The sequence below is a fragment of the Poromitra crassiceps genome, assembly GCF_964638095.1.
Source record: "Poromitra crassiceps genome assembly, chromosome: 12".
In the NCBI taxonomy this organism is placed as follows: domain Eukaryota; kingdom Metazoa; phylum Chordata; class Actinopteri; order Beryciformes; family Melamphaidae; genus Poromitra; species Poromitra crassiceps.
The window spans coordinates 45,489,175-45,503,425 of NC_139632.1; the positions used below are offsets into that span (position 1 = coordinate 45,489,175).

Sequence of the window (14,251 nt, forward strand, 5' to 3'; positions counted from 1 at the left end):
GATGAACCAAATTGTACAATTGTACAACAATATGTACCCCGTGTATCACAAACTTTACATGAAACTTCCACTCTGAAACTCCATAACAATGTTAAAAAAAACAACAACAATGTCAAAGCCATCTACCTTGCTTTTCTGGGTTCAACTTTGGGTTTGGTGTAGTACTTTCCTTGAATAGCAGTATTAAATAATAGTTTGAGTGCAGTAGAAGAAAAGTTTTCAACTATCTCAAACAAATGGTCAACAATAATGTTTTGGCGTCAGCCCATCAAAATAAAGTCTTTCCAGAGCCGACATTTTCTGCCAACGTTTAATCCATCATTGAAGAGACAGAGACCAGTTTCTCCACGTCCAGTAGCCTCAATAGACCAGAATGCAACATACCTGCAGTAGCCTCAAAAGACCAGAATGCAACAAGGCCAGAAAATGCATTGCGTGCTGTTTAAGGAGCACAACTCTCGCATTTTCTCAACTGGAACAACTGGCTGCCTTGCTCTTACTCTCATCTCATCCCACATCTGAATGCAACAAGTTCAGGCCCGTTCTCTGGGGCTTCAGGCCCGTTCTCTGGGGGTTGTTGAAAGTCATTGTGGGAAATGCAGAAAATCACTAATTGAAGCAGAAGATATGACATTGTAAGACTATCCAAAGGTGGAGGAAGCATGTGCTAGTCTACAACTCTCCCCAGATTAGCAGAGGCAATGACCGGGACAGCAGGGGGAATTGGCCAAGTACCGTACAATTGGGGAGAAAAAGGAGTGGGTAGGGGGGATCTGGGGAAAGAAAAAAAAAAAGGGGGGGGGGGGGGGGGTATATATATATTAGGGCTGTCAATCGATTAAAATATTTAATTGCGATTAATCGCATGATTTCCATAGTTAAAGGAGAATTTCGTTTTTTTTTTTAACCTGGAGCCATTTCCTGGCATTAATTATGATTTGGCCACTCACCTAGGGATGTCTGCAGCGTTTCTGGGCGTCCTAGCGTTGTTTTGAGATCAATATCGTCCAAGTCAGTCGTAAAATGGAGTTGATTTGGGGCCAAGTGGTAGCCTGTATTTCCTGCATCTAAATAGCTATTTTTCTTCCCGTTTTCGCCACATATCGCCGTAATCAGATCCGTCAACATCCAGCCGAGTGTTATTTCACCCCAGGCTGTTTCCTGGACTGCACAGGGATCAAATTACCTCAAACGTGATCTAGGTCACCAAGTCTCGTGAAGTCCCGCGATACTTTCCTGTCGACTGGCCAAATACAGGCAGGACGCTTTGCGGTCGTGGTTTTAGCGTAACCTATGTGGGGTTTGGCGTAACCTATGTGGGATTCGAAATAACGAAGGTTATGCCAAACCCCACATAGGTTACGCCAAACCCCACATAGGTTACGCTAAAACCACGACCGCAAAGCGTCCTGCCTGTATTTGGCCAGTCGACAGGAAAGTATCGCGGGACTTCACGAGACTTGGTGACCTAGATCACGTTTGAGGTAATTTGATCCCTGTGCAGTCCAGGAAACAGCCTGGGGTGAAATAACACTCGGCTGGATGTTGACGGATCAGATTACGGCGATATTTGGCGAAAAAGGGAAGAAAAATAGCTATTTAGATGCAGGAAATACAGGCTCACACTTGGCCCCAAATCAACTCCACTTTACGACTGACTTGGACGCTATTGATATCAAAACAACGCTAGGACGCCCAGATACGCCGCGGGGATCGCCTGGTGAGTGGACAAATTATAATTAATGGCAGGAGATGGCTCCAGGTTCGAAAAAACCGAAATTCTCCTTTAATCACGATTAATCGCAAATTAATCACATTTTTTTAGTCTGTTCTAAATCTACCTTAAACCGAGGTAGGCTACCTTAAACCTGAGAGCTTTGTGCAAAGATGCACTGTTGTATTAATATGGGTAGCTATTATCATTAGTATGGGTAAGTATTTGGCCATTGGTAATATTGTTATTATTGCTACTAGTTACTGGGAATACACATCTCTCAGGCTGCACTGTGAAGTGAATTGGTGCTATCCTCTACATCTCTTGAGCCACAGACAGGAGAAGCTGCGTGCTGCGTTCTCCGTCGGTCCCTCTCGCCTGTCTGTCTGGTTCTCTCTGCCTCTCTCTCTCCCTCTCTGTCTCTCCCCCCCCCCCCCCCCCCTTCTCAGTCTGTCTCTCACTCTCTCTGCCACGGTGAAAGACGAGACGGACGGGGAGAGCTGACGCGCTCCCTCTCTCTCTCTCTCTCACCCAAAATGCGGGACATCTTCTCAATTTTAAGCTGAAATTGCCATTATAACAATTTCTTCCTCCTTTTCTGCTCACAGAGGTTTCTTTCTGCTTGATATCAACGTTACTGCTTCCTGATTTCCAAAACTACGGCGCGGACCAAGGCTCAAACATCACAGAACGTGCATGCATTAATCGCGCGTTAAAAAAATTTGTGGCGTTAATAGAAATTTGAGTTAACGCGCGATTAACGCGTTAATGCTGACAGCCCTAATATATATATATATATAAAAAGTCTGTAAAGGTCGTCATCAAAGTTATATTGTGTATGCTGTATGCTACCACAAATACCAGTACATAGGTTTGCCCTCTCTTGTCTCCAGTGCCCCTTTTGTTCCAGTCTGATTGCACGCTTAGCTGCAGCTTCTGATTATTATTCATGTATTATTGTGTGCATCATTGCGTCCTCTCTCTCTCTCTCTGCAGCGCCTACTCGTTCCACGTGAGCGCCGACGGCCAGATGCAGCCGGTGCCCTTCCCCCCCGACGCCCTGCTGGGCCCGGGCATCCCCCGACACGCCCGTCAGATCCACACCCTGAACCACGGAGAGGTGGTGTGCGCCGTCACCATCAGCACCTCCACCCGCCACGTCTACACCGGAGGCAAGGGCTGCGTCAAGGTGTGGGACATCAGCCAGCCAGGCAGCAAGAGCCCCATGGCCCAACTCGACTGTCTGGTGAGCCGCCGGGGAGACGGGGGAATGGATATCTGTACAGTGATATTTATTGTACTTGGGAATTAAAGGGATTTTCATAACGATGAAGACACACCCTCTCTCTCTGTCTGCTGTCTCTCTTGTGCGCGCACACACACACACGCACGCACGCATACACACACGCGCGCTTTGTTTGATGAATTACCCTTACATTGTTGTCCTAAAGCCAAATCCGCCAGCAACTTTATTTATTGCTCTGATACTGCTGAAGTAGCATGTTTTAACTTCAGACTTCACAGATGACTTATCCCCCACTGTCACTTACAGTGTGCTGCATCATATATCATTATATATAAATAAACAGACATCTTTATGAGGTATTTGTATTTCTCTCTTTTCGCCGTGCCCAATCAGAACAGGGATAACTACATCCGCTCCTGCAAGCTGCTCCCCGACGGACGGACCTTGATTGTGGGCGGGGAGGCCAGCACGCTGTCCATCTGGGACTTGGCCACGCCCACTCCCCGCATCAAGGCGGAGCTGACGTCGTCCGCCCCGGCCTGCTACGCTCTGGCCATCTCCCCCGACAACAAGGTCTGCTTCTCCTGCTGCAGCGACGGGAACATCGTGGTCTGGGACCTCCACAACCAGACCCTGGTCAGGTGAGGAGAGAGGGAGAGGAGGGGAGAGGGAGAGAGAGGAGAGGAGAAAAGAGGGGAGGGGATCACAACTAGACTTCAGTGAGTTGAGGAGAGAGGAGGAGATGGAAAAGAGAAAATAAAAAAGATCTTTGGTTTCTTACAGTAGCTCTTACCACCATATTTCATCAGAGAGAGGAGAGGAGAACGGGTGTAGGGGAGGAAATATCTTGGTCTGGGACTTCTGCAAATAGACATCAAAAGTCAGGTAATAAGGAGTGCGGAAGAGGAGAGGGGGGAGACGGGGAGACATATTTTAGTGAGGTAAGTCTGAGTTTCCTGCACAACTAACGTTGGACAATCAACAGGTGTAGAGAGAGAGACACTCAACAGGTGAGAGAGAGAGAGAGAGAGAGATACTCAACCGGTGTAGAGAGAGAGAGAGACACACAACAGGTGAGAGAGAGAAGGAAGGAAGGAAGGGACTTTTGCGATCATATGGAATGTGCTGCACAAACAACCTCTTTAGGATCAATTCAACATATTTTGCCACACTGGGGAACGCAGCTCTTTCTTTCTGGCCCAATCACGATCAGGAATAAACACAATCTAATCAACTGTCCAGAACGAAAACACTATGCATGCAACTAAACACGACCACTCTCCCTCCCTCCCTCCATGCAGGCAGTTCCAGGGTCACACAGACGGGGCGAGTTGCATTGACATCTCCAACGACGGCACCAAGCTGTGGACGGGCGGGTTGGACAACACCGTCCGCTGCTGGGACCTCCGAGAGGGACGCCAGCTGCAGCAGCACGACTTCACCTCGCAGGTACACACACACGCGCACACACACACACACACACACACACACACACACACACACACACACACACACACACACACACGCAGTCCAGACTAACAGGCATTAGTCTGCCTGACCATTTGGTGACCGCTATTTATCAGATACGAGCTCTCATCCTTCCTATAAGGTTCTCCTATCCTCTTTTTTCCTACATCTCTCCCATCTCATGTTGTGCACTAAAAGAGGTTAATTGAACAAGCTGATATTTTGGTGAACGGCTGAACTGAGCGCAGCCTTTTGCAAATACATGAACGTACGTGAGCATCGTTAACACCTGCGGGAGTGAACGGCGCTCTTATCTTTCTCGCTCTCTTACCTCGATAATTGCCCATGTGTTCACATGCATGTGGTCATTTATATAAGAAAAAAAACAGGTTTTGCTGTCATTTCACCACGCTGTGTCTGTCTCTTCTTCTCTCTCTTGAATCCCTCCTCTCCTCTGCCTATGGGGGCTCAGACACACAAGCTGACTGACACACAGCGTTGAGCCTGTTTTTGGGCTGCGTCAAGACAGCAACAGTTTACCCAGACTAGCAACAGAGAAATGCCACAATTTACTATTTCAGAATAAAGGTTTTCAAATTCTCACCTTTAGAGAAAAAAAGGTATTTCAATGAAGGAAACAGCAAATCTTGTATCAAAATATGGATGTTAAGATTACATATGGAGTGAAACTGGCTGTAAATCACTACTCAAAATTGATATTATGGTTAACATTACAATGAGAGTTTTATTTTGAAAGCCCTAAAGCGGAAGACCTACTTTTACATTCTGAGTGACTTGACGCTCATGCGCTAAATGATGGGTGAGAGGAACTCATTTTTTGGGACTGTGAACTTAGTTCAAAGTTCAAAATTGTGAACGATGAACGTGATATGAACGTGAACTAGTTCATTTTAATCTGTGTGAGCTGAACTTTGAGCTAGCTCTTGTGAAGTGTGAACTTGTACAACACTGCCCATCTCTTACACTTATCCTTCTTTCTCTCCATATCTCCACGTCCTCCCTCCCTCCTCCCCCGTCTCCAGATCTTCTCTCTGGGCTACTGTCCGACAGGCGAGTGGCTGGCTGTGGGCATGGAGAGCAGTAATGTGGAAGTGCTGCATGTCTCCAAACCTGACAAGTACCAGCTGCACCTCCACGAGAGCTGTGTGCTCTCCCTCAAGTTCGCCTACTGCGGTAGGCACAGACACACACACACACACACACACACACACACACACACACACACACACACACACACTCTGATTGATGGTTTGGTTACATCATATTCCCTCGGGGTATTCAATCACAGACAAGCTGAACAAGTCTCTGCTTCTCTCGTTTCTCCACAAAGCGTTTCTTCCTTTTAGCCTTTGCCGTTTTCTCTACAAAGCAAGCCGTTCCTCTGCCGTCTCCATATCTGTTCTCCCCTGAGGCCTTATCTGTTGATCTGTTTGTCCTGTAGGTAAATGGTTTGTGAGCACAGGCAAAGATAACCTCCTGAACGCATGGCGGACACCTTACGGATCCAGCATATTCCAGGTAGGCCCCGCCCCCCTTCACGCTGTTCTGCAACTGTTGGAGACTTTCCCAATGCTAAGTCCTAAGTCACGCCCTCTTCCTAAAGGATTTCATTCCCCATTCATTTTCCCATAGACATTTAGAAAAATCCAAGCAATTCAGCCATATTCAGATTGTGTGTGTGTGTGTGTGTGTGTGTGTGTGTGTGTATATATGTATATACATATATATGTATATTTATGAATGGGGAATGGAATCCCCTTAATAGGTCCCATGCCGAAAAACGGCACTCTCCTAGGAAAATCTCCAGCACATTGGAAAGATATGTTATGATACATTGGAAAGATGAGGAGTGCGGCATTATGGCCTGCAAGAAATCTCAGTTTATGAAGTTTAAAAAAGAAGTTTGCAGTTTCATTTTCTCATGTCATCTTCTACTTGTCTCAATATTAAAGAGGCTCCTTCAGGGACGTATCTCAATTTGAACTTGAATAGCAGCTGTCTAACCTGACCTGTGTGTTTCTGTGTGACAATACTGACTGTTCCTAGCTAACACGGCTTCCTCCCACTTTCTGTGTTCAGTCCAAGGAGTCTTCGTCGGTTCTCAGCTGTGATATCTCTCCCGACGACCAGTTCATCGTCACCGGCTCTGGGGACAAGAAGGCCACAGTCTACGAAGTCATCTACTGAAGAGAACTGATTGGCTCAAAAAAGTAAATGAATAATCAGGGGGCGGGGCCCGGGCTCCCCCCTGCACCAATGACTGTACAGAGAGTCGGTGGCATGGAAACAAGAGACACTCACTCGTACTTTGTTGTTTTGTTTACGTTTGTGAAAGGAATGCGAGACAGTCAGAGAGAGAGAGAAGCAAGGGGCACAAAGTCACATCTCTGGAAAAAAAAACGAACTTTGAACTTTGTTTTTCATGCTCTGAGAACGCTGGTTAGTCTATAGCTGCGCAATTGTGGGATTCCTCCAAAGAACTTTTTTTTGGTTTTGTTTGTTTATTTTTCCTTTTCCTTTTGTTTCTTTTTTTTTAACAAAATAAAACCTCTGTAGTGAACAAGAAATTAGGGGAGGGGAAATCTTATTTTTTTAGCCTTTGAATTTTTCTCCAAACGGTTGGACCACATTACGTGGGTAGAAGGGAGAGGAAGAGAAAGATGGCGACACGGGACAGAGGAAGTGTGGGCGGAGTTGGAGGAGGGGCTGTGCTGTGTAAAGTCCCAGCCTGGGTCAGCTTGGCCCCGTTTGGCCCGGCCCGGTCCTCGACACATGGCTGCTCCTCGGGCTAGCAGATGCGTGGCAGGTGGCGGGACAGCGCGCCGTGGGGTTATTTTCTCCTGGTTAGGTTCCCGCGGCAACATGATTGTATTATCTCCGGTACATACATGACATGACTCCATGGACAGGACAGGGGTTTCCCCTCAGCTGTCCCTGCAGCCAGTTTGTCTTTGCTCTAAGAACAAAGATCAACTTGTTCTTTGAGATGTTCTGAGTCAAACCCAGCCCAGAACAGAACAGAACACCACTACCCCGGGACATCAGACTTCAGAATTCAGTGCTCACGACAGATACTCGTCAATTTCAGGGAAGTGGCTACTACTACGACGTCATCACCATTAACACTCGACATTAAGTGTGTTTTTCTATTGTATTTGTTAGGGCACATAGGCAGACAGGTATTTTCACAACTGCATCGTGAACCTTGACCTTGCTATATATGGACATGTAAATAAAGTTCTCTAAAGGCAAACAAGGATGTTATTTGTGACTTGGATATGCTTGAGTAAACAGAGGTGAATTTAAGGGGGGGGGGGGGGGGGGGGGCTTTGGGTCCTGACTGCAGTGTATCATTTCAGATCTTTGTCAGTTTTCATGAGCATTTTGTCCACAGAAAAGCAGGTTGGAGCTGCTCCATCAGGACGTTGGGCAATGGAACGGCTCACAGGACAGAAATTAAGGAAACGTGTTTGTCACAATATTCTCTGTCAAAAGGCGCTTTCCTGCTGCAGGGCCAGGTTAGACTTGCCAGGTTTATATTGTTTTTAGAGGTTTAGAGTGTTTATAACGAAACGGGTTTAGAGTGTTTATAACCAAACGGGTTTATAGTGTTTATAACAAAACGGGTTTATAGTGTTTATAACCAAACGGGTTTATAGTGTTTATAACCAAACGGGTTTATAGTGTTTATAATGAAACAAGCACAAATACCTTAAAGCCCACGGTACAGTGGTGTTGCCATTCAGCCTTATGGCACCACTCCCTCTCCCACCACCCACACCCCCCCCCCCATGCCACTTTTCACCCCTCAGATCCCAACTCTCTTCCTATTCCTAGCTACAGCTGGTGTTCCCTTGCCCCGCCCCTTCACTAAACGTCCATGAGTGAGTGAGTGTCCTGACTTTGCCTTCTCATGACCCCGGCAGGCCTTGTTGGCCAGCGCCATGGGAAAAATGAACAGGAGTATTTGTTGAATGATTTTTTTTAACCATAACAGCTAGAAAAACATCTATGGAAGATGTCAAAAGCATCTTGGAAATGTTTGGGGTTGTGAATGGCGAGTAGACTCTCCCGACCGCAGAAACATTTCTGGCTCTCAAAGCACAAAGCTGCTTCTCGAGTCAGACTCCACATTGTCATTCTTCTGCTGCGTTGTCAGGAACGGCTGGCTGTAAGGTGTCTTGGGATTCAAACCTGCACCATGAACAAGTTTGTAGCATTCACAGCTCCACTGTGGCTCAAGCTCCGGGCAGATAATACCGGTGTAGTCTCTTCAGATCAGAACAGATCTGTTTTGAGCTGAGCCAGCATGTCATGTTGCTAGACAAAGGTGGTGTTCAGTAAAATGGATTATTATAGCAGTAATACTGGAGAGTGGTTGTTCTAAAGGATTCTTCGCATACACGGAATAGTATAGTAGACATCACTGATGACATCAAAATAGATCAAGTGACATCACAATTGTGAATAGAATAGTATCGCCCTAATGACTAATGATTAATATATTCATGAACTGACATTTATTAATCATTAACGAACGATTAACTACTCTATTCATGGAACTGACCAACTAATCATTAACTAATGATTAACTACTATATTCACCAGCTGACATTTAGTAATCATTAAGTAATGACTACTCTACTCAGGAATTTAGATACTAATCATTAACTAATGACTACCTACTCATTAACTATGATTAACTAGTGATTGACTAATGACAAATTATTCATTAACTATTAGTTAATGATTAGTTTACTAGTAACTACTACATTATTTGTGTACCTTATTGTAAAGTGTTACCAACAAAACATAGATCAACGTTCAACATTACATGTTGCTACCAACCGCATAAGGTGCTTTTATCTGTAATGGATATTGTGCATGGGGTCCCATGCAAGGGGTCCACAAGAAACCAGACAGGAGAGCCTCAGACTCTCATTCTTAACCTCATCAAAGTAGGCCAAAAAAGGGTCCCAAATAGTCGAGAACCTTTTAAGCGAGTTGGCTCTCAAGGACCTGAGTCTCTCCATCTGTATACCAGAGATCATGTCCATCAGCCACACCTGAACAGAGGGGAAAGAAGATGACTTCCATTCCTTCAGAATAAGTTTTTTGGCAACAGTTGTCCTGTATAATTCAGGGAGATATCCGAGCAGCCGAAGATGGAGGCAGAAGACGGTGAGTTCTGCCTCCGGTTGCAGGGTTATTTTGTAGGCCTTAAGAGTACCAGTCAAATATTTTGGTCCAGAACAAGGCAAGTACAACAATTTGGTTAGGGTATACGCTATATCTTATTTTGACGCACGCACGCTATAGTAGACATCAGACACAACTCTATATATACCCCCTGTATTACAGGTGGTATTACTCATGGTCTTACTCTAATTTGGATATGTTCTGTTAAAAAGCACACGCAAAAAGTGTGCTGGGAGCAGAATCTGGTGAGATCTAGCTTAGACAGCAGCTCTGAGCAGGAGAGTTGCATGTTGGGTAGAGGAAAGCTGTTTACACAAATGATGACTTCAATTGCAGTTTCAGAAACCATAACGGCTAGAGCTGCCAAATTTGGTAGGGAGGTTCACAGAGGGGCCTTTTACTATTAGTGAAATAATACTGTTCTGTCCTCCCTCCAGTGTTGGGGAGTAGTGAATTACATGTAGTTGAACTACATAGTTGAACTACATTTTTCAGTAGCTTGCTGGTAGTTCAACTACATTCATATTTGCGTAGGGAGTCAAGTAGTACTTTTTGGTCATGTTTGTGTAGTTTAACTACTAAACTACAAACTACAATTTTGGGCAATAGAATGAAAGGAACAGGCACGGCTCCAGGATTTTTTTTAAGGGGGTGCTCGGGGGAGGCTAGACCAATATGTGGGGGTGCTAAGAAAATAGTCGATTTTCATGACTTCAAAGTTACTTTATAATGAAGTCCCCCCCCCCCCCCCCCCCCACCCACAAATAAAACCAGATATGGCACACAGCACGTTAGCACATTCAAAATAAATGTAGTTTTTAAATTAATATTTAAAAAATATATAGCTATAAGCTACAAGTGACCACAAGGCAATGGCAAAAACTCACATGCAAAGGTTTAGGCATGCATGAGAAGTGATTGGTTGGGTTTAGGCATGCAGAGTGATGATTGGTTGGGTTTTAGGCGTGTTTAGGCATGAGGAGTGATGATTGGTTAGGTTAATATCAGGGCAAGAAAAAGTCCACAATGGAAATAAGCCTTTTGATTGATTGGTTGATTGATTTAATTTATTTGATAATTGATAAAAAGATATAGACATATACAAATGCCCAGGAGGAATTCATACAGTACATTTTAAAAATCATTGAGGTTGAGAACACAAGAGAACACAATAACACATCAGGGACCATGTTGGAAATAAGTGTTTACACTTTTACATGTTATCCCTTGGATCTTTTATTGTCTCTATAACCATGAATAAAGTCAATCAATCAAAAGGCTTATTTCCATTGTAGGCTGTTTCTTACCCTGATATTAACCTAACCAATCATCACTCCTCATGCCTAAACCCAGAGATGGGAAGTAACTAAGTACAAATACTTTGTTACTCTACTTGAGTAGGATTTTCAGGTATCTGTACTTTACTGAGTATTTTTCTGAGAACTTTTTACTTTTACTCCTTACAATTTAACACAAATATCTGTACTTTCTACTCCTTACATTTTCAAAACAGGCTAGTTACTTTAATTTGAATGCATGACAGACAAATATGATGTAATGTTGTTTGTTTGTCTCTCTTGTATCGTGTTATGTGCACCTTTTGCGTGGAAAAACCATGTCACAAACTGACAACTAGGCCTACTACCAATCACAGTTATAATGCCTGAAGCTCTAAAAGAAACTTCTGGAATTGCTGAACTAGAAAGTTTACCACAAAGGGACTAAAACTCTGTCTTCTGATCCAAAACCATACACCTTGTCCATTAGGCCAGGTGATTTGACTGCTGGGCCAGGGTAACTTCTTATTTATTTGCCACTAGAGAAAAGGTTTTTGTTAAGTGTCTAAAAGCCCATCATAAAACCGTCATAATTTGCCATTCAATCATCTGCACATCAACTGAACCCTTGAAACATCTCCCTCTGGGTGCTCAGCCAAGGCTTGAAGTGTAACCAGCAGTCCCTCAGTTTTAGCACATGGTCTTTATAAACCTTGGGAGTGGACATGGATCAGAGGAATCAGCAGCAAGATGAGAAACTAATGAGATCCAAACTGGAGCCAAAACCATCAGAGTAAAAACAGCTGACAGAAGCTCACAGATGGAACAGAGCTTTTCTCGTTATGCCCTCTGAACAATGGCCTGTTCACCACACACACACACCCACCACTCCCTGACTTGAGGTGGTGGTGGCCTCACACAGATCAATCAGCATCCACATCTACTGGATCCCAGCCGATTTAGTACCTGGAAACATCTGGTCCAGGTAACATATCAAAGACTGCAGGATACCGTGCCAGGTGGCTCACCTTGTAGCACATATGACGGAGGCTCGGGTCCAAATCCGACCAGAGGTTCTTTGCCGCATGTCATCCCCTCTCTCTCTATCCTCATCTTTCCTGTCTGCCTACTGTCCTATCTAAATAAAGGCAGAAATGCCCCCCAAAAATAATCTAAAAAAAAAGAAGACTGCAGGATATTTACAGAAGATTTTCAGGCTCTTAAGTCCGGTAAAGAACTTCCTAATTATGAAGCGCAACTTTCTTTTTCAAATCACCCGCTCATATTCTCAAGAGAATGGAGATATTCTCTTATCTCCTTGTCAGACCTACTTCAACAGTCACAGATCAAGGTTTAAAGCTACAATATGAAATGTTATAAGAGGAAGTGGGCTATAGCTCACTCAGATAAACATGTGGCTGTTGTGTGATGTCTGAAGGTTGTCTGTTCAATCCCTGCCTCAGGCAGCACCAGTGATGCTATTTTTTATCATCATCATCAGTTTGAACACTGATAGAAATAAGCTGATGTAGGAGTCTCATCAGGACTCTAGCTCAGTCAGATAAACAGCTGCTCACTCCATCGATTCCAACCTATCTCACTCTTTATGCTCTGTGTTGTTTTCAGTGTGAACACAGTGTGTAGAATTCAGAAGGTGGACTCCGAACAGCTCATAGCTCAGCAGGCTGAGTAGCTGTGTTTGTGTTGCTACCTGACAGGTGGACTATTGGTTCGATTCCCGAGCCCTGTCTTTAATGTCACCAGCTGTTTACGCCTGGCTTTAATATCCTCAAAGTAATTAGAAGTGTAATAAAAACTTGCTGCCTAAAAATCCACAGATGAAATTTAATTCTGTGGACATGCCAGATTAGAACTCACAACCTATCCCTCTGAAGGCAGCTGACATAGACAGTGAACCACAAAGGCACTGCCACTGATGCAGTATTTCTCTCTGTATGACTTTTGAAGTGCCTGGCTATAGGTCAAAATCTGGAAAAGGCTACTGTATATTTTAGCTTTTAGTCAATTTAGAAATAGTTAAGTAGACTCAGTTATGGCAAGAGATTAATTTCTGGACTTCCAAACATCAATTTAGACTCTAGATCACCTTTCTAAATTGATTAAAAGCAACAACAGAGTATGACAAATTTCCTGGTTTCACCTGAAGGTAGCCTGGCTTTCCTTTGAGTGATCGACATTGAGAACTAGTGAGAGAGAGAGAGAGAACAGAGTTTGGCAAAAATCCCACTGTAAAAAGTTTGACCTGTCTGGTTTTAAAAATTTCACATTTCAGCTGTCAATCAACATAAAGCTGGTGTGTGTGTGTGTGTGTGTGTGTGTGTGTGTGTGTGTGTGTGTGTGTGTGTGTGTGTGTGTGTGTGTGGGGGGGGGGGGGGGGGGGGGGGTCATAAAGTATTTTATGCCTGTGGGAGAGACAGAGAGAGAGAGGAAGAGAGAAGAATTATGCAACAAAATCCTGTATGCTGGATTTGTACCAGGGTTACTGTGGGAGGACTGAAGCTTACATAGTAAACTACACACCCCAAGCTGAATTTAATTGAATGTAGCTGAAGGCTAGTCTGGGTAAACCCAGCCTTCAACGTGACGTCACAGGCTATGCCTGTAGCCTAAGTTTCTTCGTGACTGATAGCACATAGAGGTCACGTGGAGGCTCGGTTTACCTAGGATACCTGAAGGTAGCCTGGCTTTCCTTTGAGTGATCGACATAGAGAAATAGTGAGAGAGAGAGAGAGAACGGAGTTTGGCAAAAATCCCGCTGTAAAAAGTTTGACCTGTCTGGTTTTAAAAATGTTACATTTCAGCTCTCAATCAACATAAAGCTGGTGTGTGTGTGTGTGTGTGTGTGTGTGTGTGTGTGTGGGGGGGGGGGGGGGCAGGGTCATAAAGTCTGAGAAAAATGTAATGGTAAAAAACAAAGATAAGCTTCTTTTATCTTTTTTTTATTTCAGACATTTTATGCTTGTGGGAGAGACAGAGAGAGAGAGGAAGAAAGAAGAACATTTTTGAACCAGGTTACTGTGGGAGGACTGAAGCTTACATGGTAAACTACACATTCAACTCAGTGTGCCACCAGGGGACACCTTCTGGTGTTAATTAGTAATTACTTTATTGAACAGCCAATCAGTATCCTCCAACAACCTGCTAGAAGTTTGAACTAGGGGTGGAGCCAAACCCGGTATTCGGAAAAGCACAAATATGCGGGTTTTTACAAATGTTATTTATTTTATACAAATATTTATAAAAAATATTTGTTTCCTCTGCCACTGTCTGTGTGTCATGGATGTATAAGCCTGAGCTCTATGGGTC

At 44.2% G+C, this 14,251-nt stretch overlaps 1 protein-coding gene across 4 annotated transcripts in view; it reads left to right on the forward strand.

Annotated features, from left to right (window-relative positions):
- The window catches only part of LOC310786576 (transducin-like enhancer protein 1), a 53,641-nt gene extending 45,962 nt beyond the window's left edge, over positions 1-7,679 (forward strand). For all 4 annotated transcript variants that reach the window (XM_083647803.1, XM_083647801.1, XM_083647802.1 and 1 more), the window contains 6 exons: positions 2,711-2,960; positions 3,354-3,601; positions 4,262-4,409; positions 5,471-5,621; positions 5,890-5,966; positions 6,528-7,679. In XM_083647803.1, the coding sequence (XP_083503929.1) occupies positions 2,711-2,960; positions 3,354-3,601; positions 4,262-4,409; positions 5,471-5,621; positions 5,890-5,966; positions 6,528-6,635 (982 nt within the window). In that variant the 3' untranslated portion in view covers positions 6,636-7,679. The remainder of the gene's footprint in view (positions 1-2,710; positions 2,961-3,353; positions 3,602-4,261; positions 4,410-5,470; positions 5,622-5,889; positions 5,967-6,527) is intronic.
- Positions 7,680-14,251: the final 6,572 nt, after the last annotated feature.